At 39.3% G+C, this 26,194-nt stretch overlaps 1 protein-coding gene across 1 annotated transcript; it reads left to right on the forward strand.

Annotated features, from left to right (window-relative positions):
- The first annotated feature begins 1,118 nt into the window (after positions 1-1,118).
- c6.2 (complement component 6, duplicate 2) lies at positions 1,119-26,151 on the forward strand. Its single transcript, XM_029515529.1, has 18 exons — positions 1,119-1,240; positions 11,877-12,040; positions 12,244-12,400; positions 13,999-14,143; positions 14,382-14,523; positions 14,937-15,075; positions 15,291-15,482; positions 16,350-16,593; positions 16,761-16,883; positions 16,990-17,156; positions 17,916-18,141; positions 19,066-19,234; positions 21,037-21,148; positions 22,293-22,425; positions 22,554-22,748; positions 23,009-23,096; positions 23,805-24,049; positions 25,002-26,151. Exons 2-18 carry the CDS (start codon positions 11,895-11,897, stop codon positions 25,181-25,183), a joined length of 2,805 nt encoding a protein of 934 aa, XP_029371389.1. The 5' UTR covers positions 1,119-1,240; positions 11,877-11,894; the 3' UTR covers positions 25,184-26,151.
- The last annotated feature ends 43 nt before the right edge of the window (positions 26,152-26,194 follow it).

Here is a 26,194-nt window from a genome sequence, read left to right on the forward strand (position 1 = left end):
GTGCAGGGGATGGCATTTTGGGAGTAATTGTTTTGCTTCCTTTGTACACAGCAATTTTGGCACTTAAAGTCAGTACTCACCTCTTCCTGATTGTCTCCTCAGCAGGGGGTGGAGGCCAAAGGGTGAGAATGACCCAAGAAAGCTCTGTAAGAGCTCTGGGAGCAAACCATTACTCCTAGATGGGGGGGAGTACAAGCATGTGCAATGTTCATGTAGAGGAGTAGGCATGGGAATGTATTATTGAGTTAGTGTAATAGTTTGTATTTATTTAAATATGTAATCAAGGGATGCTATTGAAATGGTGTTGGTTTTATGTGAGTATTTATGGAGGGCTATGGCTGTGGCCTCACCTACACCTAGACTGATCGAGCTAATTTCCTGCAGCCGGGAGGACATAAAAGTCGGCCAGGGATTCTTAAATGGTGATGGATTGTTGTTGGTTTATGTCATGAACAAAAAAAAAATGGCACTTTGGTGTTTGCATTTTAAATTGCCATCTCTTGCCTCTTTCTTAAAGAAAAGTTAAAGCCACCGCTGGCCAATCTGACAATCCCCAATTTGAAAAGAAGAGATTTATCAAGCAGCAAACAGTAAACCATTTAATGCTATTTTATACACTAAATGAACTCTAACAAAAGTGAAAATGGAACAGTCAAACAGAAACAATTAACCCAATTGTTGGACATTTTAGTAAAAGTTAGAGTGAAACTAATGAATTCACCCATGTACTTCTTACAACATGGACCAGAACATGTACTCTCTCTTCAATGGCAGATTGTGCAAATGCTTGGATGAATAGAGAAGTGGAAAGAAAAAAGTTTTCTCTCATATGTTATTTCCAGCTGTCAAATGTTGGACACTCAACATCTGTTTTATGTTTCTGTAGCTGGGAAACCCAAGAGCTTTACTTCCCGTAAAATTTTGAGGCAAGAGGATTATGTAATAATATTATTTATCACTAAGTGCTTTACTTATTGTTATGAAAAAAATATCTATTTTGACTTTTTTTGGATGAAAATTGGCTTGTGCAAGTCCAAAATTTACTGAAAGCCCTGGAGATTACAGGCAGGGAGGGTTTACTGCATAAATCTGCTGGTAACCCTCACCCAACTCTCAGAGTCAGATTCAACTGCCTGCAGTTGATTGTCAGCTTACTGCAGGGATAGTCTGCCTTGCAGCCAAACACTGGGACTTGCTTCAATAGCTACAGATATCTACAGAAGTGACATCAGCATATGTGGTGAGTCAGATTTATAATCTTTTGTCTTTAAAAGTAAATGTTGTATGAATTTTAGAGAAGATGGGACACTAAAAAAAAAAAAAAACTGAATATTTATGGCTGTACATTTGTTGTTTATATATTTCAAACTGTGTGCTTTCTTTTACTGTTCTTGTCGGTGCTGTACCTGCTGGAACAACAATTTCCCTGACGGAGACCTCCCAAGGGATTAATAAAGTCTATCTTATCTTATCTTATCTTTTAAAAATGCATCACGATCAAAATTGCAACATGACCCATAGTGACTTTATACTTTTTCATTTCTTAATCAATTGTTAAAGCAAACACTTCAATAATCCCGCTCAGCAAAATTGGGATTACAGTTATAATCCCAATTTTGGTCTGGTTCTCAAGAATATATGAAAAGTACACAAGTCTCTAAAAAACATTCTACAACATACATAAAGCAAAAATGGGAGAGGAAGTCAGAAACACAAATATTAGAAGAGACCTAGTTGAAAATGCAACCACTGCAAACTCAAGATTGTTAAGAGAGTTTGGCTGAAAGATTACACTGAAAGCTGAGAGATTTTTTCATAACTCCTAAGATAACAGCATTGCAAACAGGCTCACAGAGCTGTGGCCTCTGTTAGAGACAACATGGAACCTCTATGGCTCGCTACTTTCATGTTTTTTGGGCCTGCCCGAAAAGCGTATCATTTTGGAGGGAGTTGTCAACTGAGATAAATAGAATAATAGGGGTGGATCTAGGTTTGCATCCCTAGGTTTTGAATTTTTTTTAGCTACAGCTCTCAAATGTTTAGACAAAATACCCACATTTGTTTATTACAGATGGAACCTATTCAAAACCCTGCAACAACAGCACAGACCTTGTGTGTTAATGTAGAATACACAGTGCTCCTTTGTGACAACCTACCCCACTACTCTGGTGGGGAGTTATAACACTTGCGAAAAACACCATAGAATATGCTTGAATACAGCTACATTGGAAAAAATAAGAACAATCCAGAACAATGTCTGTCTGTCTCTATGACTGGGGGGGGGGGGGGGTGGTCTTACTATAGTTGTGTGGCTCAACCCTTGACAAAAAACCTTTTTTAGGACAATTTTGTGTGGACAGGGACAAGGAATATGCTTAGATGAGCTCCTTTAGTCATAATAATATAACCTCAAAGAATGAAGTTAGACATTCAAATCATCTGAATCCGCTAACCTGGGTCAGTGAGCCGGTTCAGACGAATCATCCGATTCAGCAGTGTTTCCAGTGAGTCGGCTGTCTTGAGTCAGTGAACCGGTTCACCCGAATCATTCGAGCCATTATTGTTTCCGGGGAGTCCGCTGCAGCCAATCAGAGGACTAATTTATCGATCTCGGACTCGTGAAGCCAATCAGAGGACTAATTTATCGATCTCGGACTCGTGATTGGTGATTCAAGACCAAGGTTCGAATCATTAACCTGGATGACCAGCTCTAACTTTGGCCCAGTTATGAAGACTGTCAGAAACATGAAGTGGAAATAAAAGCCAGAAATCACGAGGAGCTGGAGAAAAACGTCCACCTCATGGAGGTAAGACACTGTTTTCTTTTTTTTTTTTTTATCAAACAAAGTTAGACTTTTTTGTGCGTGGGATAACATAAATTTTAATAAGTGGCCCGTTTGCTCTCCAGCCCGGTAAACTAATTTACGCACATTAAACACACGATTTCAGTCTCTGTTTTAATACAATGTTAACGTTATATAATCCGTGCAAATGTTTAAACATCTCATTTAAACTTGTATTTTCGGTTAGTTTGTGGAAATGGAACAATCATACTTGGAAACGCATACACAGACACAAACAAACCCAAAGAGATACACAAACAGCTTACACACACACATAAACACATGCAGACACAGACAGAAACAGACACATTAACACACAGCTGACGAACGCTGACTATGGCCATCAGTTTGAAGGATTTCTTCTCCGACAGACAAATCCATGTACTCATCCCTGACTCCTCTGATCTGAGAGCAGCTGATCAACTGTGACGACTGACATTTGTGTTAGACTGCACAGCACACAGAGACTGATATAAGGACGCATACAGACACGCATGTACAGACATGCATATACAGACATACGCAGACACATACACACACTTATAGACAGACAGGGACCCAACAACGCAGCCAGGCACATACAAAGAGACACAAATATTCAGACATACAGCCCTATACATAGGCACATACATACATACATACAGAAACACATATACAGACATACAAAGACGTACACACACACACACACACACACACACATACACACAAAAAAAATCAGAGACACAAACACACAGCTGATGAACATTTTTGACTACAGCCATCATTTTGAAGCATTTCTTCTCCGACTCGGACAAATCAATGTACTCATTACAGACTCCTCCGATATGAGAGCAGCTGATCAACAGTTACTACTGACATTTCTGTTAGACTGCACAACACACGCATAGACTGATATACAGACGCACACACACTGATGTACTTAGTTGCATTAGACTGTATGAGTGTACCTGATGAAGTGGACATTGAATGTATCATCCTATAGTTGTTTGTTGATCTGTAGCTTGGCTTTGTTGATGTTGATTTGTTTTTATTTATAGATGATTTATAGATTTTTTTATTTTATAGATGATGGACAGAAAAAATGAGGAGGAACAAAAGGAACTGGTATGTATTCCATTTTGGCTTTTTTATATTTTTTTTTGTGGGATATAGCAAATAGTTCACTTGTAAAACAATATTGGATAGATTTTTTTTTATTATTGCATACATCCTATCTTGTTGTATTTATAAGTTCAATTTGCTGTGAGTCAGTTTGTCCACGGCATAACATCAGCACTTGCCCTTTGCCAGTGAACTTTGAAATGCTAGATTTGGAAATTTATGTCTGTGTATCTGTAATGTATGGTCACCCAGTAGTAAATACAGTCAAGCAATGGAAAGCAACAGCGTGTAAATGTACTGAATTCAACTTTTTAATCCCTCAAGTTTTTAAAAAGTTGATTCTGAACCTTCTTCAGGAGGGTCAGAGAAAAATCAAGTTTGAGTCAGTATTTATTCCTCCCCAGCACACAGCAGGCCTGCCAGCAAACTGCAGCTCTGTCCACACTGCTCACAGATACTCACCACATCTCCCCTATATTTTAACATATTACCCAACCCTAGTTGTAACCTTTTGTTGCATGTTGTTATAATGGGATAAGCAACATGTAAGCATTCTCCTTGATATGGAAATTAGTCATTGGTTATGATGCTTTAAAATAATCTTATGATCTTTGAGCTCTTTGAAATCTGAAAGACAGTGACATTTTTGATTTGAGTTAATCTTTGTTTCAATCTTTGTATCAATTTGGATTGGCAGTGAGGCACAGTTTTATAGTATAGTACAGGGGTCACCAACCTTCAACATTAAAAGAGACATTTGGACATGGTTCCCACCAAATAAAACCCACCTGGAACCACAAAACCTATCTTATCTTACTGGGGATTGAGAGCTCAAAATATGTCACCATCCTGTCCAAGTTTTTTTATTTATAGCTATTATTTATTCACATTATTTTCTCAAAACCACAGGGAGCCACAGCAGATGGATGGAAGAGCCACAGATTGCTGGCCCCTGGTATGGTATAAGAGACATCATCTTTTGTACATGTTAATATAAACCCTCAAATCTTAAAGGTAACGAGTGATTTCAAAATGTCCTGTTTATTCTAAAAACTTGTATTTAAAGTAATTGATTTTGAGCATGTGCAGTATTTCTTAAATTGTTAATAGATATTAAATGATGATCTGCTGTTTCTGCAGCTTTTTCCTTAAATTTCTTCCAAATTTGGCCCCCACGTCAATTTGCGATTTTTAAATGACTCATTTTAGGTTTGGTTACATATTCCAAATTTGAAACAGTTGAATTTTTATCTGGTCATTTCTTTCAGCGGGACTATTTCCATGGAAGATTCTCCATCAACTCAATTAGTTGGGCTGAAACCAACAGTTTTCATTTTTGAATCATCTGCTGATTATTTTTATCATTTGGTATTAGTCTGTCTGTCAGTATGATGAAATAAAGGAGGCCAAGACATTCTGACTCAAATGACTGTGTCATGGGAGGGTGGGGGGTGATGCCGGAATCAGGAACCAAATGCAGGAGCCACAGACTGGGTGTAGAGGTTAAGGTAGAACTTTAATAGCAAAAATTCCAAAAAACTACAAAATAACAAAGAGGCAGGCAGCAGGCAGACCAAACAGGAAAACATACGCCGAGGGACCACAAACATAACCAAGAGACAACATGTGATCACGGGACACAGAAAGACATGGGCAGTGAGGCACTGCTGGTTTTAATCCTTGAAGGATTCAGTCTAGAAGAGTCCTTAAAACTAATAGTGTAAAATAGTGGATATTCATATCAGGGCTTGGAGGATGCATTTCAGATATGCTGTGGACTAGGAAAATAGACTTTAGACTACAGTTATTGAAACCTTGCATAGCGTAATGACAAATTAGTTACAGTGATCATATACTTTACTCCATGATGATTCAACATACTTTAATGAGTGTGGTTGAATAGTTCTCTGTTCAGGCTGGTGTGTGAGTTGATTTATGGCAGGGGCCTGTGTTATCTCGAGGCCCACCCTTTTGGTAGGGGAGGAGAGGAGAGTGTTGCAGTTGAGGCCAATGTTCTTCTTGATGATCTGAGTGAAGGGATATCCTGGTGTGAGCACCACAGGATAGTATCTTGATGGATCTCAAGATACCCTGCCACATTGTTTGTTGAGAGGTGACAACCAACAATTGATCCTAGGTGATAGTTGTTGTTGCCACGTCCATCCAGTGTCACTTTGTGGGGGTTTCATGACTCTTGTTCCTTTCCCGCGGAAAAGGGTGTCTGATGCAGATTCCTGGAGCCAGCTGTAAATTACTTTGATATCTTTACAGCTTCAAGGCTCAGGACTAAGGATGCGTTGAGGTTAGACATTCCTTCGGTTTCTGTGTCCTGGTCAAATGATAGTTTTATGGGGTGAACGTGGGTTCAGGAGGATCCTCTTGGTACCAGAGCTCCCTATGCTCTTCGTGTTCCTTGTTCATCTTACCTCTGCCATCCAGAGTCCGCGACAGTACATAGGCACAAAAAAAGTAATTTGTTATTCCTGTATTTACTATTTCTAAGAGCTGAGTGAAAAAGTAAATTCCACACATGTATTAACAGTTTTATTTCATTATTTTACTAAAACATTAACAGCATATAAAACTACTTCAACTACTTCCAACCTCCTACAGCAGGGATCCTTTAACAGTAACTCATCTACTGACTTATAAAATGGTTGACAATGCCAAGCTGTCTTTTGATAAATAAAAAAAAGACAATAATAAGTGTAGAAATAAATTTTTATGAAATCAGAAATAACTGAAATATTGCTGTTGATATTAATGTTTTTACTTTAGAACAACAGCAGTCGTTGTATATCAATAACAATGACTCTTAATGAAAAATATTTTTATTACAAATATAACAAACATAAGAAAAATGGGGACCCCATGTGACACTCAGTAAGGTTACACGGGAACAGGAGTGTTTCCTCCATAAACCCAAACTATGGAAAACCTGGTCCTAAAAACACTAAAAATTTACCTTTTGTGGTAGTTCAGTTCCTGTTGGCTAAAATCTTTGTATTTTAGGCAATGTCCATTAGCCAGGCGTTGCTTTCAAACACTTTGTTCATTTCATGATGAAAATCTGGGTAGTTGTCATAACTGACTGGCAACTCTAAGTAACAGCCACGTGTATGAGAAACAGGTCTTCTCTGAAATCTCTGCACTTGTGTAAAGCTGACAGTGATGCTTTTTCCAGTAAACAAGTCTGATCCAGTGCACAATCTGAGGAAAGAGGAAAGATGCTGGGTGTCTGACTCTCTAAGGTATGCACTTAGATACTTTTAGACAATTTGTTTCTCCTGGGCATTCTGTGTACTTGAGTAAGTAATTGATTTCATGATCTTTCGTAATGTTGGTTGTAGGTCTTCATAGATTGCTGCAATCCCTCTCTCTGATCTAACAGATGCCAGCATGTTGCCCCACTGTTCAATCACAAAAGCTGGCTCTTGAATCAGTTTTTGGTGAGCACCTGGAGAAATTCCCCTTCTCTGTAATGCATCCATCCTAGTTCAATTTTTCTTTCACTTTTCTGAGCATTCCTTGTTAGGGGTCTGATGCTCTTTCAGCGACACCTGTTCACCTCCGTGTAATGAGAGCTTTCCTCTAAGTCGCTCAAAGACCTTGGACTTTCGACTGCTTGGTTCTCTTTCCTTTCGTCTGCAGTAACCAAAAACAGCTGGTCGATCAACATAAGATGGGGGATACTCTTTCAGCTGGTCATCTGTCATGAAGTGCTTAACACTGGAATCAATCTAAAATAAGACAAATTTCATGAATTCTTCAGTCAAGTCCACGAAATTATAACAATCAACTACGTGTATACACAGCATCAGATATTAACTACAAGGCTCTTCCAAACTTTGAGTTTTTTAGTGTTTGTGTGATTTGTTAAATAATTTCCCATATTAACTACCTTCTCCTGTTTGCTGTATGTTTTCCTCAGGCACATGGTGTGACCTTAAGTAGTCACTTAACTCATCAATCTTGTTACAGTTCAAAAACCTGTTAAATAAAATAAAAATTTGAATGTGAAATAAAAAAACCAAAATATATATTGAGTTGACTTTTGTCAACTCAATATATATTGACAATTTGTTTGCAATTTTGGTATTCAGGCAATGTTCACATTTAAATCTATGTTCCAAGTTCCAAGTTAAGAAGAAAGGGCGTCTTAGTTTATTACTTTCAGTGTTATTTTTGCATTAATATCTGAAATAAGTCTCTTTGGTTTTCAGATTTAGAAAAGATGTGCCCTGATCGTATCACAAATTCAGTACTTTTTATTTGATTAGCTGGTATCTGTGATGACAGTAGTTTATAAAATATATATAAAAATGCAAAAAACAAACAAAAAAAACCCTGAGAAAAATAAATATTATTAAATATGCCATGAGCATATTTATGTACTTTATTCTGTGTGTAAAATTTATTTATTTATTTCTATTCTAATATTGTCTACAGACGAAGAATAAATTGAGATTAAGAAGACAATCTGAGTATGAAACTGTAAGAAAATCTGACACAGCCTGTATTAATATTTCATAGTTCATTGTACATTGTTGAGTACATTGAGTACATTGTTACTCACTTAAAACACTGCATTGATTTATTGTATGCCGATCTATCTCAAGACCTAACATCTTGTTACATGCACAAGATACAGTTGTGCATTTTCAGGTCACACATTTTGACTTGTTATAACATTCCCATCGGCTTTTCCCTGTTTCATGCACATAAGTTAACCATCAGCCATAGGCAATTTATGCCAGAGGTAAACTGAGACAAACAGTCACCAATGGAAGTAGTGCATTTATATTGTAAAGTATTTGTATATTGTTTTTATTACAACCTTAATTCTTCCATGCTTATAACAGCAAAAACACAGATTAAACTATTAAACTACTATGAGTAATGTTGTGTTGTAGCCTATTGTGTTTGTCAAAATAATAATAATTAATAATTTGTTCAAAATAAATGATTACTTTAAACCGGTGTAGTCATATATTGAAGCCGCTTTATATGTGAATGAAGTCTCTTTTTCCAAACCGGAGATCAGATTATGTTGTGGCTTGATGTTAATTAATACTGATATCTCACTGTGTATCAAAATAATAACAGGCTAACAATAATAACAAATAACGACCGATATTTCCTTGAAAACATAGAAAGACAAGATGCCGATTAACGTGACGAATAGACCGAGAGCGCCACCTCGGCTTCGCATACAGGTATTTAACAGTCTTGTGACATCAGCATCGTTTAGCAGAATAGTTAGCTCAACTGTAAAATGACAACGACTTTTTAATATACTGTAGGCCTTCACAGCACGACGCTGCCTGTATAACTAGCTGTGATAACACCGAGCAACTCTTAATAAAGACCTTTGTGAGGACTGATGTAGCCGACACTGAGTAACATAATGCGACTCACAGGTAGCAAGTACGGACACTTCCGGTTTCCGTGTCACCATCTACAGGCGGAGAAAACTATAGTTCACAGCTACAAAAAAGATATTGTCAAAAATAATGTTGTAATTCGTTTAGTAGCACGGATGGACTGATTAAAAGGACAGTAAAATCTAAAATCGATCCTAATCGTTGATCGGTGAGTCAGTCCAGTGAGGTGAAGTGGGACCTTTGAAGACAGCGCCGCTTGATGTGCATCCGCACTTAGTATCTCATAATTTCAGCTTTTTATCTCATTGTGACTCAGTATGTGATATTTCTTTTAACCAAGGCAAACTTTTCATTTTTATTTTTTTACTGGCGGAAGTGGGTTTCCATAACAGCCAGATTTATATAAAGCTAGTATTCAAGCTCTCCAGTAATGTGGTAATGTGGACTAAAACCTGTGCTGTTCATTATATGCCAGTAAAATAAAGTAAATTAGGCATTTTCTTGTGCACTATGTCTTTCAATAAATCTTATAACATTAGTTAATACTTACTGAGCTTGAAGATCTTCTGGAGAAGCTCACATAGTTGGGCATCACAGCCATTAGGCAGCCTTGGACACAGGATCTGGGCCAGCTGTCTTCAGAGTACAGTCTCCCAAGTCCAGCTTCACCCCTATTACAGTGATGGACGGTGGAGGAGCCACAAATTGTGGAGAGACGTAGCTGCAACAGTGGAGATGCGCACAGGTGAAGCAGAAGAAGTAGCAGCAGTTGAGGTAGAGGCATGTTTGGGTTAGTGCGGCTGCAGTGTCATATCTGTGAAAGAACTGGTTGAAATCCATCCACATCACCCATTAATACTGTCTTTTTGTTCCAACCATTGCTGGTCTCAATGCCTTTCCACACCTCACAAATGTTTGTGCTGTAAATTCATTTCTATTTTCTTTCTGCATTTCACCTTTTCCTTCATTTATATTCTCATCTCATGCTGCACCCGTTTGAGTTGTTCTTTGCCTACATCAGCGATCCCCAACCCCCGGGCTAAGGGTCTTTGAATAAACAGAATAGATAACTTACATTATTTATGTTTTATTTATTATCTGAAGCTGAACTATGTTTTATTTCGAAAAATGACCGGTTTCTCTCCGTTATATCCGTCTATGACTCACTCTTGACGCATGTCAAGACGCTTGTCTCGGCCACGTGACACGTTGCCGCTAAAATTAAACCCAAAGCTAGCAAAATGATTAAAAAGGACAGTTTTTTTTTGTGAAGACGAAAAGGCCCAGTGAGGAAACAAAAGAAGAGCCTGTGACGTCCGTGAAAAAGAAAGCTGCATTTAGGTTCGGGGTCAGGGGGCAGAGAGGATGTTACGAGGACGCTGCTAATAAAGTTCCATACGAGTGCACAGTGGATTCATGTTTATTACGAAATTTAGAAAATAGCACTGCTTTTATGCCGATCGTATCATTTTATTTTGTTGCATTTATCCACCACACCTTAAAGGCCGGTCCTGTGGAAATATTGTCTGACGTTAAATTGGTCCGTGGCGCACAAAAGGTTGGGGACCGCTGGTCTACATCTCTAAAAGCCTAATTTTTCTCCACTATTAACTTAGGTGTGTGAGGAAGAGTCATTGTTATGAGCAAATTGAAATCTTTCAAGGTCAAGTCATGATTTGAACCACCTTACCGCGGCTCCTTTGATCCCAATTTAATGTTTCAGCCTTTGTAATAGAATATTATAGTCAATGGTGTCAAAGCAGCACTAAGATCAAACAGGACAAGTATGAAGACCAATCTGCTGTCTGCAGCCATTAGAATGTCGTTGGTAACCTTTGCCAGTGCTGTTTCTGTGCTATGATTTACTCTATAACCAGACTGAAACTCTTCAAACAAGCCATTCCTATGATGTTAACATAATTGGCTTGAAAGGAAATATATAAATGTATTCCACTAGCTCATCAAAATCAGAGCATGAAATATACAAAACATCCCAAACTGTTAACTCAGAATAAGCCTGCAAGCTAGCAATGCTTTTTTCTGTCAGGCATTTCACTGTTTGAACTGTTCTTCTTTGACACTTTTGCAACTGTAGTCCGTCTTTATGTAAACATCTACAACTTCACTTTGTTTATAAAGTGTGAAACCTAAAATTTAGGTACCTAAAAGGTATACATTTAGTGCAAATGGGAAACATGTACTGTCGCCTGAAAAAGCAAGAACTGAGTGTTTGATGAAGAAGATAAGATATTCAAAGCTGCTCTGTAGTGAAAATGCAATGTAATGCAATGAAAATGTAAATGAAAATGAGTTTTCAATTACAGTACAGTAAATGGAAATAATGGGTTAGTGTCTGATCATGGTGCGGAAGTATTTAGTTAAACTTACCAAGATGTTCCTTGGTAGAAATTATTATTGTTTGAGTTTATCTTTTTTGAAATGCTGACATTTCATTTATTTATTTTGTTTCATGAAACAGTCAAATAAGTTCCCGGTTTTTAGGTTACAATAACCGTTGACTCTGCTCTGGTCATCAAATTATTTTCAGAAACCCAGTTTAACCCTAATGGTTTCTTCTGGCCAACTGGTGCTGGTGCTCCAGCTGTTCAACTGCATATCAGGCGGTTTGGCCTGTTTCTGTGAGAAATACACCTGGAGTTCCTGGTCTGGCTGCACAGTGAGCTGTAACCATGGTACACAGCGGAGAGAAAGGTGAGACAACACGGAAAAGGTGTTTGTCTTTTTATCTGATGCATTGTGATGAAATGATTATTGAAACCAACTATGAAAAACTATAGTCATGAAAGATTTCCTTTTTTTCTTTTCAGTTATTGTTAAAAAATCCTGGTCCTCTGTGTAAAATGTATTATTGTGCATACATTTCCTTACCTTTTTTTTTTTTTTTCTTTTTAAAGACACTTTGTACATGATGACTATTACTGGAAGAGCAGCTGCCAGCAGTTGTGCAACAGATACGAGTGGAGATCCTGTAATTCTCAGACATGTCCAATCAACTGCGTGCTGACAGAGTATGGGCCTTGGTCCGACTGCTCCGCCTGTGACAAGAAACAGGCAAGAAACCTACACGGAAACAATTGCACGCTGTCTCAGTTATTCTACAGATTAATATCCATATAGTGTGTTCTCATTCACACACCCATTGGTTTGTGAACTGTTATTGTGATTCAAATCAAATCAGATTTATTTGCATAGCGCCAAATCAACAAAGTTACATCAAGGCACTTTACACATAGAGCAGGTCCAGACCAAACTCTTTATAAAATGATCTGCCATCTGCCTCAACCAGTTGGGTTGAGAGTGGGAGAGAGAGTGAGAGGGTCATGGGGGGGGGGGGGGGGGGGGATGAGAGCAGGAGAGGGGAATATTCGAAACAGGTGTAGGCAGGAACATGGGATGGCACTGAGTCACCACCTGCAGGATGAGGACAGGGAGAGAGAGGAGAGGAGCTGGGAGAGGAAGAGACTTCGGGAGAACATGGTTAGTAAATGCAGTACAAATGCTTAGAGCTGGGAGAAATGGGGATGCGGGGCGGGGGGTGCGCTCAGTCCTTCCCCCATTAGCCTAGGCCTATAGCAGCATAGCTAAAGAGTAGATGGACTTTAACTTTCTAACTATAAGCTCTGTCATACAAAAAAGTTTTAAGCCTGGTCTTAAAATTTGCTGAGGAGTCCACCCCCACCCCAATAGAAGAGGAGCCTGATAACTGCAAGATCTGTCTCCAGATTTACTCTTGGAAACTCCCTCTAGAGAGCGGAGTGGCCTACTAGGACATTAAGGAATTATTAGCTCTCTGAGATATGATGGAGCTTGGTCATTAAGAGCTTTCACCAGTTCATAACTGGACTGTTAACATCTTGGTTTTTCTAACCAGCAGAAACCGTATTTAGTGGAGAGGCTGGATCGGACTTACTCTGTACATTATCCTTTATGGACTGTTTTCCATAATTTACAAATGAACATCATGTTGAGACTGAGTCCATAAACTCATTAGGAAAACTTTGACAGAGCTAGTAAATCAACTGTGACGTAGGATCATTTTGACATAGACTTCACTACCGTTAGATTCTTTTTGCACCTAGTGGATCAGTCATTAAATAAACATCCACTTTAAATAGACTTTTCTACAGTCTGTGATCATGTGTTGCATTTGTCTTTGTGTTCACTCTGTTAATAGCGCTTTGTGGTCTAATTCATCATTGGTCCATTTTACCAAGGTCCCATTGTGCATGTATTACAAAATTTGTTCTGTTTGTATTGGAGCTGCTTTTAATATAGGCTACATCCACTGAGCATTTTTTAGGGACAGTCCTCAGTGAGTGTTTACATTATTCGCACATACATCATCTTCAGTTTCCAATTCAGTCAGTGAGTGTTTACAGTATTCGCACATACATCATCTTCAGTTTCCAATTCAGTCCATTTTCCAGCTCATCCAGTTCCAAGGGTTTGAAGCCAGTAAGTTGGCTTGTGTTATTTATATGTGCATAAAATGCAAAATGAAATATGAGACACGTAAAGAAGCAGGGATGTAAATAAAGTTCATGTGGTGTCATGTTTCAAGAGCCCATAGTTTGAAGTTTGTGACTGAAATCTGTCATCAGGGTTTTTAACTACATTGCCTCTCCGTCATGCTGTTACTGTACCACCAGTTTCGAACCCGGTCTGTCCAAAGGCCATCCCAATTCGGTGGGTCGAAGTGCAGCCCAGAGCTGGCTGAAGAAAGGCCCTGTATTCCCACCAAAGAATGCCAGCTACCACCTGTCAACTGTGGAGATAAGTTCAAGTGTGACATAGGTAATTAGTGATTTTCTTTTCTTAGCCGTGTAGAATAACCACAAATGTGTCACATGTTTTAAGTAAAATAAATGTATTGCATCTTACTGAGGGAATCTCTAAGCTGCACCAACACACACGCACACACTCTAAAATTGCTAAAGAGTCTGCCTCCCGGTAGGAACCACAAGTAATCCTCCATCTAGAGAGCGAAGTGGCCTCCTACACACACAGTCCTAATCTGTGTGCTCTCCTCCAGGGCGTTGCATCAGCCAAGCACTGAGGTGCAACAACCAGGATGACTGTGGAGATAACTCTGATGAAAGGGGTTGCATAAACCCATCAGTTGTGTGTCCAGTAGAGAGGAGGCCAGCTCCTGGGTCCGACCTTGCAGGCAATGGGTAAGGCAATAGGTCAAAAGGTCACTGCGGGGTTTACAGCTTTCGTTGTAATGTTGGGTCACATTTCTCCCAGCTGTGCTCATATTCCATTGTGGCAACTACTCTGCTGTCTTGCTTCTTCACCCGGATTAACGGTCCATTAATCGGAACATCTCACACTTGTTTAAGTGATTAAGATCTTCTTGCTTTTATTTTCCTGCTGCAAAGGCAAAACAAACAAAAACACAGTCTATTTCAAATTTGACAGTTGTCATAATACCAGATTTAAAAAGTTAACATTAAATCGATGGCTATGTTCCCAACAAAACCTTTATGACAGCAGTTGTGCAACTTCTTCTTGCATATTCACTCTTAAACACAGCCTGTCTATTTTTGGACAGCGAATTTGAATTTTCCATGATTTGTGTTTGAAGGGTTAATGCTCTGTCAGGGGAGCAGAGGGGTGCCGTGCTTGACAACACGTTTATGGGAGAAGCCTGCATTATCAAGAGGCCTAAGGACACAAATCTCTACCATCGAGTCCCTTACAACTTCCAAAACTTTGACATTCAGGTAGGATTTTCATTCTCAAATGCTCAATTGTACAACACATCGACCAACAACACACAAACTGCCCAGCTCTCGAGCAGAAATCATCTACAGTGGACATGTCCTGAACATGTCAGGAAACATGCATTTTTTCTTTCTTTTTTGTGTGTGTCTGTTGTTGCTGTTGTGGTTGTCGTCATGGTAAACTTTGGTTACCCTATGTGTTTTTGGTTTTGCAGGTTGGAGATGTACAAGACTTTAGCACACGGCCCGAGGACCTACACACAGAATCCATCACAGTGAACACCCCCCGGTCGTCTAGCAGTGTCAAAACATCTGGAAATGTCTTCTTCCCAATCTTTTACTTTTCTTCAAGTTCTAGCAGGGAATCACAATCTTATAGAGATGCTTTTGACTCCTCAAAGAAAATGGTAATTGACTCAAACAACATACACAAAATACAAGTCTGTAGTGACATAGTGTTAGTCAGGATCTGGTTTATTTATTAGTAGGTTTTGCAATGTACAATGAAAATGAAGAAGAAGGAAAGAACTGAAGACAATGACCAATTAAGAAACTACTGAATGTATCAAAGACCAAAGAGTCCTCTTTTCCACCTGGACTTTTTCCAAATTTAAACCAGAAAGTACCAGAAATTGTCCTGTCAGTAAGTGCTATTGCCCATTTTTCCAGAAAAAAAATTGGAGCCTCCCACATCCAGCAGTTTAACGTATGTCGGAAGAATTAAGGACAAAACAGATTCTGTTTTCCGGCAACAGCATGACCCTATTTTGGCTGTGAAGCGCAGCTTCTCAGCTTTCAGGAAACCGCTGGCATGTCTCCGATAGAGCAACCACTCGCGAACTTACAGTAATTGGAAGTGTGGCGGCCGTCGGCTACACACTCTGTTTAGAAGTGTTAAGTAAAAATATTTGCAGCAAGTGAAAATATTATGTGAAATATGAAGATATAAATATATTTGTGAGAATTTTCACAAAATCCATTCCCTGATCTAATGACTCTAACAGATACAGTACAGGCCAAAAGTTTGGACACGCCTTCTCATTCAAATAAATAGTAAAGTGTGTCCAAACTTTTGGCCTGTACTGTGCATTGTCGTTGAAATGTCCTCACAGTGTAGCTGTGAAACATGGTTCCCAGGACAACATTCGAGCAACTATTCACACACAAACGTATTTTCTTCAAGTGGTTGTCCTCTTTTCAATGCTTTGCTTGTTGAAGCACTCTTCCTCTTAATTCCTCTTGTTTTAATGAACTTCCTATTTTTCCCTCTGTAGGACTCCAAATTTTTTCGGGTGCATCAGGTTCTGCCTGTGAGCACATTCAGGACGAAAGAGCCAGGAGATCTGGTTCTTTCTCTGGTTTTCCTCCAGTTCCTTCATGATCTTCCCCTTGACTACAACTACGCCCAATACAGGGAAATCTTCCAGCGCTTTGGTACACATTACTACAGCTCGGGGAAGCTGGGTGGCCACTATGACCTGCTGTACCAGTACAACCGAGCAGAGCTGAAGAGTTCAGGTAAAATAGCACAGCCTGGTAGACAAAGCTCAGAATGACACCAGTGCAAGAGTGTTTGCTCTTTATTCATAAAACTACCAAGACCACTTGGTTCATGCTGTTGTGTTTGCTGGTAGCTCCTTTCTTCCTGTCTATGTTGTTCCACTCTCACACACACTCTCTGACAGGTTTAACAGAAAAGGAGAGCAGCTCTTGCCTGCACGATGAGACGTTCTTCACTGTCATCTTATACACCGAATCCAGCAGTGTGCACCGGTGCAGAAACACCAAGATCACAGAGAAATATCAAGGTAACATGAAAAACATGCCAGGAGGCACATTATCTTAAAATCTAGCCTTAATGTTCATGGTGTACTGCTTGTAAAAAGACTTTCCCTCCTCTTGTCTTTGGTGCAGGCTCTTTCATTCAGGCATCAGAAAAGTCTTTCTCTATGGTTAGAGGAGGAAGACCCACAGAGGCAGTGGCCCTGTCTTGGCAGAGGGGCGGTCCTGTTCCAGACAGAACTGTGTTCAGAGACTGGAAACTCTCAGTTCTTGACAACCCAGATGTAGTTGATTACAAGGTTAACTTTAAAGTTCCTTTCTCAGCCAGATGATCAAAATACTGGAGAAGATACATATATGTATATATAAGGATTGTCAAATGAACGCGCTAATCCAGGTAAATTCATTTACAATGACATTAATCCCCGGAATCCCCCCCACCACTGTCTCTGGGGATGCATATTGAGCAGTGTGATGATGTTTTTGCAAGCAAAAGGTTTTTTTTTTGTTTGTTTTGTGTTTTTTTGTAAACAATCAAATATCCACATTAATGTGGCCCTCTTATTCATCTTTTAGCCAGCTGCTGAGACAGACTCACTTGTTTACTTGTTTATTGGAGAGGAGACCTGACCACTTCTTATGTACAATGTTAGCTGGAGTGGCCAGATCTTTCTAAGTCAGCAGTGTCAGCTTTTCATGGACTCCTGGACCAGCTGACCATTAGTGATGAAAGTATCCATTCTGTGGTATCAATATATCGATACTCACACACAACTCTTTTGTGCATCAATTACTCTTTTGTGTCCTCTCCAAGGGACAGTCCTGCGTTATTAATGCTTGGCTTTGCTCTGGACAGCGACTTACGGCAACTCTGCAACAGAGTTTGTTTGTTTTTTAAATTTTTTTACTTTTAAAATTTTAATAAAATTAATTAATCTGGATTAGCACATTAATTTTGACAACCCTAATATACTCTCTCTCTCTCTCTAAATATATATATATATATATATATATATATATATATATAAGTAAAGCTAACTCTCTGTTTATGTATCCAGCTGCAATCTATCATAGATCTGGTTCGAGGTATCCCCTGTGCTATCACAAAGAGGAGACACCTGAGGCGGGCATTCATACAATACCTGGAAGAATTTGATACCTGCAAGTGCGCTCCTTGTCCCAACAATGCCATGCCTATTCTCTCTGGCACAGAGTGCAAGTGTGTTTGCCAGAGTGGCACTTATGGTAAAAACTGTGAGGTTCGGGCCCCTGACTACACTGCAGGTACAGATGCAGATCACAATGTTCTCATACTGATTTTTTTGGTTGACAGATGTGAAAAGTATAAAGTATTGTCTGGCCAAGTGGGAGGAGTTCATGCTTTCAAAAAATTTGAATTCACTCATTCTGAATGAATGATTGACCAAACTACAAGTACTGACTTTTATTTTTAAATATATGAATAGATTTTAAAGTTGAAAAAAAAAAAAACAGTCACCAGCTTCCTTTTAGCATGGGAAATAGTAAAGAAATTCCATATTGTGCCTCCCATACACTTGCAGGGATATTCCTTTGTTTTCACCGGGGCTGAGATTTTCCATTTAAATTGTGGTGACAGAAAACTGTAATTTTAATGGCCACCCATTGATAAACTTTGTAGTGATTCCTTATGCAACCCCACATGCTTCAAAATATAGAAAGTTCGCATTGATGTTCTAAACCTAGCACAGACCATTGAATCGAGAGATGTTCCTGAGCACAAACTGGCATGATACCAGATTAAAGAAAAACCAGGTCATTTTTCATGTTCTCACTTACCAGCATCTGTGTAGACAATGAGCAGGACTTTTCTCATTCTAGGACCACGTGTAATTGGTCCCCCTTTGGCTATTTGGCAATGTTGGTTCATTTGCCTGTATCTTTCCAAGACATACATATAACATATCTTTTAACTCATGGCACCAAATGCCGGTTATTGTAAGTCTGTGATGGATTTTTGTGGCCACATTGAATGAAACCATATAATTAACTTACCCCCAGACCATTTCTCTGTAACCATCAGGTCAGAACTTGCACTGCTAGAGAAGGAAACATCTAAACAGCAGTATGTTATTGGTTACTGGTAGATGAACCTTGTAATTTCTTTGTAGATACACCCACAAGGATTTGGTTATGTTGATAATAGAAACGTGGTTTGGTGTTCCACAGATCATGTTGATGGTTACTGGAGCTGCTGGGGGCCGTGGAGTAGCTGTGGAGCCTCCATGAAAAGACATCGGACAAGGCGGTGTGATAACCCCTCCCCACTCCGAGGAGGCAAAGTCTGCGATGGTCCTGTCAGACAAGACGATCCATGCCACATCTCTATCTTTGAGCAGTAAGATGAATTGCTTTGTTACGTTTCAATCCATATTGACCATCTGAGTCACAAGACATTGAATAAAACAGGTCATAGTTTTAATTACGGTGCCAAAACTTTATTGTATTCTCTACCGTTAGTTGGCAAACATTGCACTACTTTGATTCTACTTTTAGCCCAGAAATACCTGCTCCCATGAATTGATGCTCAAACAATTCTGTCCATTGTCATTCCATCCATCCATCTTCTACCGCTTTTTTGTTTCCGGGTTACGGAGGTTGCTGGAGCCAATCTCAGCTCACTCTGAGCAAGGGCAGGTTACACCCCGGACAGGTCGCCAGTCCACCGCAGGGCCAACTCTGTCCATTGTATTTGACTAAATTTAGTTAAATTTAATAGTTCATTCATGATGAAGTTTAAGTCTGTTATTTGCCAATTCTGATTCTGAGGGTGAAAATCTGCCCTGAGGTGATGACGGACGATCGGTCTTCGAAAAACAGTGACAGTAATGGTTTGTACTTGCATTGTGGTAGTTTGGCCAAAATCATAAACCTGGACTTGGTGATATTTGTTCATCAATATAGGTTAGACTTTTGCTCTCATCCTCCTCTCACCCTCCTGTGAGTCAAGGGGGTATCCCAGGACAGAACTGGCTTTCTTGATTAGTCTATCAAGTCTTTTCCTGTCTGCCACTGAGACGCTGCTGCCCCAGCAGCAACACCATTAAAATGGCTGATCCCACCACTGTCTTAAAAGGTCTTCAGAAGTACCCCCTGCACTCCAGCAGAACGCTGGGGTACTTATGAATTGTAAGATGTATTGATCTGGAGGTGGTGGACTCACCAGGAAGCAGAGGCGTATCAGACCCAGCTTCTCCAGGGTCTTCATCAGGTGGGATGTTAGTGCCTGAGCTGGTTCCTCATCTGGAGTTTTTTGAGGGTCAAGTTGGAGCAGTCAGCTGTTTGCTGAGTTGGCTGTTGGGAAGGAGATAGAGGTGTCAGAGGGGGTAAGGCAGTGTGCTGAAGGCGTCAATGAGAGGGTCTGAAGTAGAGTTAATGGCGATGGGAGAGGGACCAGTGTCTGATGGAATCTTTTGAAGAATAGATTCAGACTGTTCACCCAGTGTTGACCCCCCACAGCCTGGGAGTTTGGCTTTTTGGTTCTTTCTGAGAGGGTTCTCCATCCTCTCCATACTCCACTGACATTTTCTGGTCTCTATAAATAATTTTATAAAGAGTTTGTTCTAGACCTGATCTATATGTACAGTGCCTTGATGTAACTTTGTAATGATTTGGTGCTTTGTGAAGAACTCTAATTTGATTTGATTTTCCGTTTCAGCTGATCCCCCAATCTTCCTCCTGTAGGTTATTGATGGTTATATGTTTTCATCTTTTCTCTTGCTGTATTTATGAGCTATTCTATATTGTGTATTTCTATTATCTTATATGTGTACTACATTTATTGCTCTTTTGGAAAGTACTTTGGTAAACTTCAGTTGTTTTTAAATGTGCTATTGACTTTGACTATATATATATATATATATACTATATATATACTATATATATATATATATATATATAGTCAAAGTCAATAGCAATAGCATATATATATATATATGTTTATATATAAAATCTTTTTTTTTTTTTACTTGCTGAAACACGCTCAGATCTCAGTAATTTTGGCATTATTTCTATACCAATATCTGTGAGTACTTGGGCTCTATTGGTGTTATTTCCTTTTTATCTTCGGAATTCCTCTGAATTTCTTATATATTTGTTAGTTTGTATTTTTAATGCTCTGGATCATATTTTCTTGTCCAGAAAAGAGAGTTGTGAAAACGATGATGACTTCACGATGGGTTGGAAGGACGAGCTGCCTCCTGGTGTAGAGGGCTGTCTGAGGCCACAGAGGCCTGCCAACAGCTTCCTCAGGGTAAAAATTCAACCACTTGGCTGCAGTAATAGAAAGGCATAAAATATGTAAGCCACAAAGGCTTAACTGAATTTATTATATACACTCATTACTGCCACTAAAGAAAATACATGCATGTAAAGCTAAGCATATTAAAAGAAAAAATATTCACTCCCAGCACTCTTATTATATTTAACCAGCATGTCAACATAAAATAAGGTGTGTAAAAACATAAACTTAAACATAAAACATATTCATGTTTCACTGGGAGAATCAAGCTCTGCTGTCAACTATATGACAAACACACACACACACACACACACACACACACACACACACACACACACTTCCAGTCAAGGGCAGCACGGCGGCATAGTGGTTAGTGCTGTTGCCCAACAATAAGAAGGTCATAGGTTCAGTTTCTGGCCTGGGGCCTTTCTGTGTGGAGTTTGCATGTTTCCTCCAGGTATTCTGGTTTCCTCCCACCATCCAAAGACATCTCGTTTAGGTTAATTGGTGTCTTTCAGTCTGAGTGTGAGTGCTTGTCTTTGTCTATCTCACTGTGATGGACTGCTGACCTGTCCAGGGTGTACCCCGCCCTCACCCAGAATGAGCTGGAACTGGCTCCAGCACCCCTACGACCCGCTAACGGATAAGTGTTGAAGACGAATGAATGAATGAACTGCCAGTCTTTCCTATTCATTTGAATGAGAAAGTGTGTTCAAATTTTTGACTTGTAGTGTGTGTGTTTTGAACCTCTTATAAGTTATATAGTAATAGTAGTAATATATGTGTCTCTGTGTATATATTTATAAAAATATAAAAATATTTTTTTAAATGTTGAAATGAATTTGCTGTGTTCAGATTATAGATAAAAACTGAGGAAAATAAAAGTATAATATTGTATTTTTTCAGGTTAGCAGTAAGTTTGCCAAATAATACTGTGCATTTATTCTGTCTTTAAAGGATCAAAGAGTTACAGTACATTTTCTCATCAATTTATTTATACATTTGTCAGATAATGTCCATCAGAAGATTTTCTTGTCTAATGATGTCATCTGACACCATCTCATGTTGGGCCATCACACACTAGATTGATGCCTGGAGGGTTTATCTTCAGAGCCTTTCTAACTTTTTTGTTTTGTATGACCCCCCCCTCCGACAGAAAGCAAAGCAGTATTACAGCTTTGGTGAGGATGAGGAGTTTGAATGCTTTACTGGATTTCAACTGGAGGGTTTTCAATACATCAACTGTCTTCCTGGTGGAACCTGGAGTCAGCCAAGTGGAAGTTGCATTAGTAAGTTTGTTCTCATGAGGATACTGAACAATGACCTGAACTGCAGTTTTGGTAACGTGTTTTTAAGCTGCTAAGGTAACTCATGCCATCTATATATACGGTTAAAATCTGTCCTCCTGTCCTTCTAGAAAAGCGCTGCCTTGCCCCTGAGATTCCTGATGGGATGTTGCTCTCCCCTGAGAAAAATGAGTACAAAGTGGGGGACTTATTGAGTCTGAAGTGTGAAGATACCAGCCTAAAGCCACAGCCAGAAAGTGTTTTCACATGCAGTGACAGTCTCGGCTGGGAGCCTCCATTACCTACTGACTTACACTGCACTAACGGTACAGTAGATGACTCCTTTTGAGCTCCTATATGAAAGAAACATGCACATCCAATACTAATACAGGTCTATGATAGAGGGCCTGATGTTATAGATGAGTAGTCAGCCTAACATTTGGGGTCCCCATAGTAAGCTTTGAAACACTACACATTATAGAAACTGTCATTTCACTGACATCCAACAAAATGCAATTGATGGAATTATAACATATCCATAAAAATATCCAGTGTGTCTGTTTTCTCACATCCCTTGTGTTTGTAGAGGAAACGTTTGTTCCTGACCCTCAGTGTGGTCCAGGAGAGAAACGACAGGGTTCTCAATGTGCCTGTATCCCACGGGGGGACTGTGGGTATGTTTTTTTATGCCCCTTTCTCATATCTCTTCATGCTGTCGTTTTCATCATGTCATGGTGTTGTTGAGGGTGGTGGTGAAAAGAGGACCCAAATGCAGGAGCCAGATTGGGTGTAGAGGTGAAGAAAGGACTTTAATAGCAAAAGAACCAAAAACCACAAAATAACAGAGAGGCAGGCAGGCAGACCAAACAGAACTGCATACAATGAGGGGCAGCCAGCAAGACAGAGAGACAACATCACCAGTGACAAGAGACAAGGATCTGACATGGACTCACCAGAAGACAGGACTTACATACGGTGACCAGACAAGACGCAGGCGAACCATATTAGGGCAGGGCACACAATCAACACGATAGCCCAACCAGGAAGTACAGCAGTGGGCAACACGACAGAACCCAGACAAAACCCAGACTTCAAAATAAAAAAGGAAGTGACACAGACTGAAGACACTAGACAGAACTCAAAACTGTGAAACTCAAACCATAACAGAGAAACTCAAAACCCTGACAATGAAACCAAAACCATGACACATCATATGATCAGGGTAGTAATTCTTTAAAATATAAAGTAAATGAATCACAGTACAGCTTTCTGTTTACATACTATGAATGTATTTTACTCAGTTTTTGAAATGACATGGAATAAGATGCATTCTAATAAGTGCTGACTGACCTGGTTGTGTGTGTGTGTGTTTCTGTGAGCAGTGTACATCAAGAAAATGTATGTGTCCTGAACACAAATGTCGGCGCCAAAGTGCAGATGTCTCTCTGCTCCTTCCTTGCTGGCCGTTGCCATGGTGATCCTCTGTTCTTCATCAGTGAGGAGGGATGCAGAACAGATGATGACTGGCAACAGGAGTGGGCCAAGTTTAGAGCGGAGTTTTCGTCTAAGAGTTCTGTGCAGGTGTCCTGTGGTCTTGACACCTGTTTTGAATGGGAATCTTGCTCCGGTGAGTTTGACATGAAATGGCTCCTACCTTCACTTTGCTGTCTGATGTGCTTGAACTTCTTAGGAGACCCTCACTGGTTTTCTTTTCATGAATCCTTGAAAACTGTGATCCCAGTTTGTAACATCTGCTGCTATTCTCATGTTTTATGATGATGCTGTGCTGAATAATCTTTTTCTTCTTAAAGCAGCTATATGTAAGTTTCTGCTTTTGACACATAGCCATTATTAGCATTAAAAGCTGTTAACTTACCAGTCTAGAGGAAATATTCAGCCTCAAACCTCATCCCCTTTCTCACAGAACTATCTCCTGATATGCTGATATGCTAAGCAGCTAGCTCCAGGTGGTGTCTGGTGTCATGATAAGTGTTTCCAATCATGGTATTGTCCAGTCTACCCACAGGTCAACATGAAAGTTAGTGTATAAAGTAATGAAGTTTACAAGTTTGATGCTTGTTATGTCTCCTCTTGACTTGTAAGTAAAATATTGTTTGTTGTAGACTTTATGCCTACTTTGTGGTATCAGAAACTTACATGAAGCACCTTAAAAGAACAAAAAAAAAACCAAAAAACTGTATTCTACACTTTTAAACTTTTATCTAAACCGAAAACATAATATTCAACCCATAGGAAGTTATATTTTTATTTGGATTTATATTAATATTTTATACCATATCAACTATTGCACATGAACATGAATTTGTAAACAGACATATTTGGGAGGATTCAACAAAATTGAAGAGATTTTTTGGTTAAGGCCAGTCAGACTGAAATAAATCTTAAGGTTACCGAATTGATGGTTTGGTGTTATTGTAAAAGAGGCTTAAGTCCTATACTCTAATGTTGCAGAAACAATCTCTCATTGGTCAACATGAATCTGTCAGGGGCAAGCCAAGACTTCACATTGTAGGCCTGTATCAAATACATTCTCTGATGAGACTCTCATCTCTCCATAGCATCTAAGAAGTGCCAGTGCAAGACAGCTCAAAGCTGCCAGAGAGGTAAAGGGCAGCTTTTCTGTGTGAAGACGGTCAGGAACCAGAGGATTCTCACTCTGGATCTTTGCTCCTTGGCTGCTCTCAAGTGTGCCCGCTATGACCTTGAGATTATCAATGAAGGAGCATGTGCATCCAGATGATTCCTTTTCTGTGCTACGACACTCAACCTCTGAAATCATCATGCGTCCCACTACCGGTGGGAAAACAGAATAAATGTACATTTTGAAATGTACATGACTTCACTAAAGTCCAAAAATATTGTGTATCCACACTGTGCACCGGAACCACGAATGTACACACTATAGATTTATAATACTCTTTCCACCATATTACTCTTTAAACTCACACATTGTATTTACAAGAGCACCCTATTCTGGCAAACGGGTGTAAGAAGTTCAACACAACCATACGCACACGCAATGATGGAAAGCATGCCAAGTCACAAAACTGGGATTTAACAGGTTGTTAAGGATGCTCTAACAATGTGGGTTGCCTGTTGAATTAAAGTTATCAAAATTCTTTCTTAAAAAAGAAATTGTGCCATTTAATTGTAACCAAATTGTATGACTGGGCATAATGTTATACCAAGACATGCAGTATTTGGTGTCCTTTTTGGCACAAGCAGCCATTAAATACAATTTCCACCAAAGTTGGTATGATTTTAGTGAACAACAATCAACAGGTGTAACATAGCCAGGGATGTTGGATTTACAGTAAATGTGCTGTGGATAATCCGAAGCACATGGTCTATCAGGTTTCATTGTCCCCTGAACAAAGAACAGAGATTAAAGGAATCACACTTAAAAATCCAGCCAATACCAAAACACACGAAACTCAAGAAAAGCACAACAGTACTGGGCTTGGCTTTAAGGGTAAATCCAATATTTCTTATGACAGAATTCAGTGCAATCATATAATTTTTAATTAGTAAAAAAGCAAACTACGCCCGACCTCTCCCAAAAAAAGTTTTCCCTCTTTGGGGGATCAAATAAAGGGTTATCTTAACTTGTCAAACTGGTCTGAGCCTCTTTAATCAGTGATTCAGAATATTTAGTCTGCTTAATGTTCTTTATGTGTGATGAAATAAACTTAAAATCTTTGCCACTTATTCTGATATTCGCCATTTCTTCCAGTGTGTATCTATTACTCCA

Source organism: Echeneis naucrates, chromosome 12 (assembly GCF_900963305.1).
Source record: "Echeneis naucrates chromosome 12, fEcheNa1.1, whole genome shotgun sequence".
Lineage (NCBI taxonomy): Eukaryota > Metazoa > Chordata > Actinopteri > Carangiformes > Echeneidae > Echeneis > Echeneis naucrates.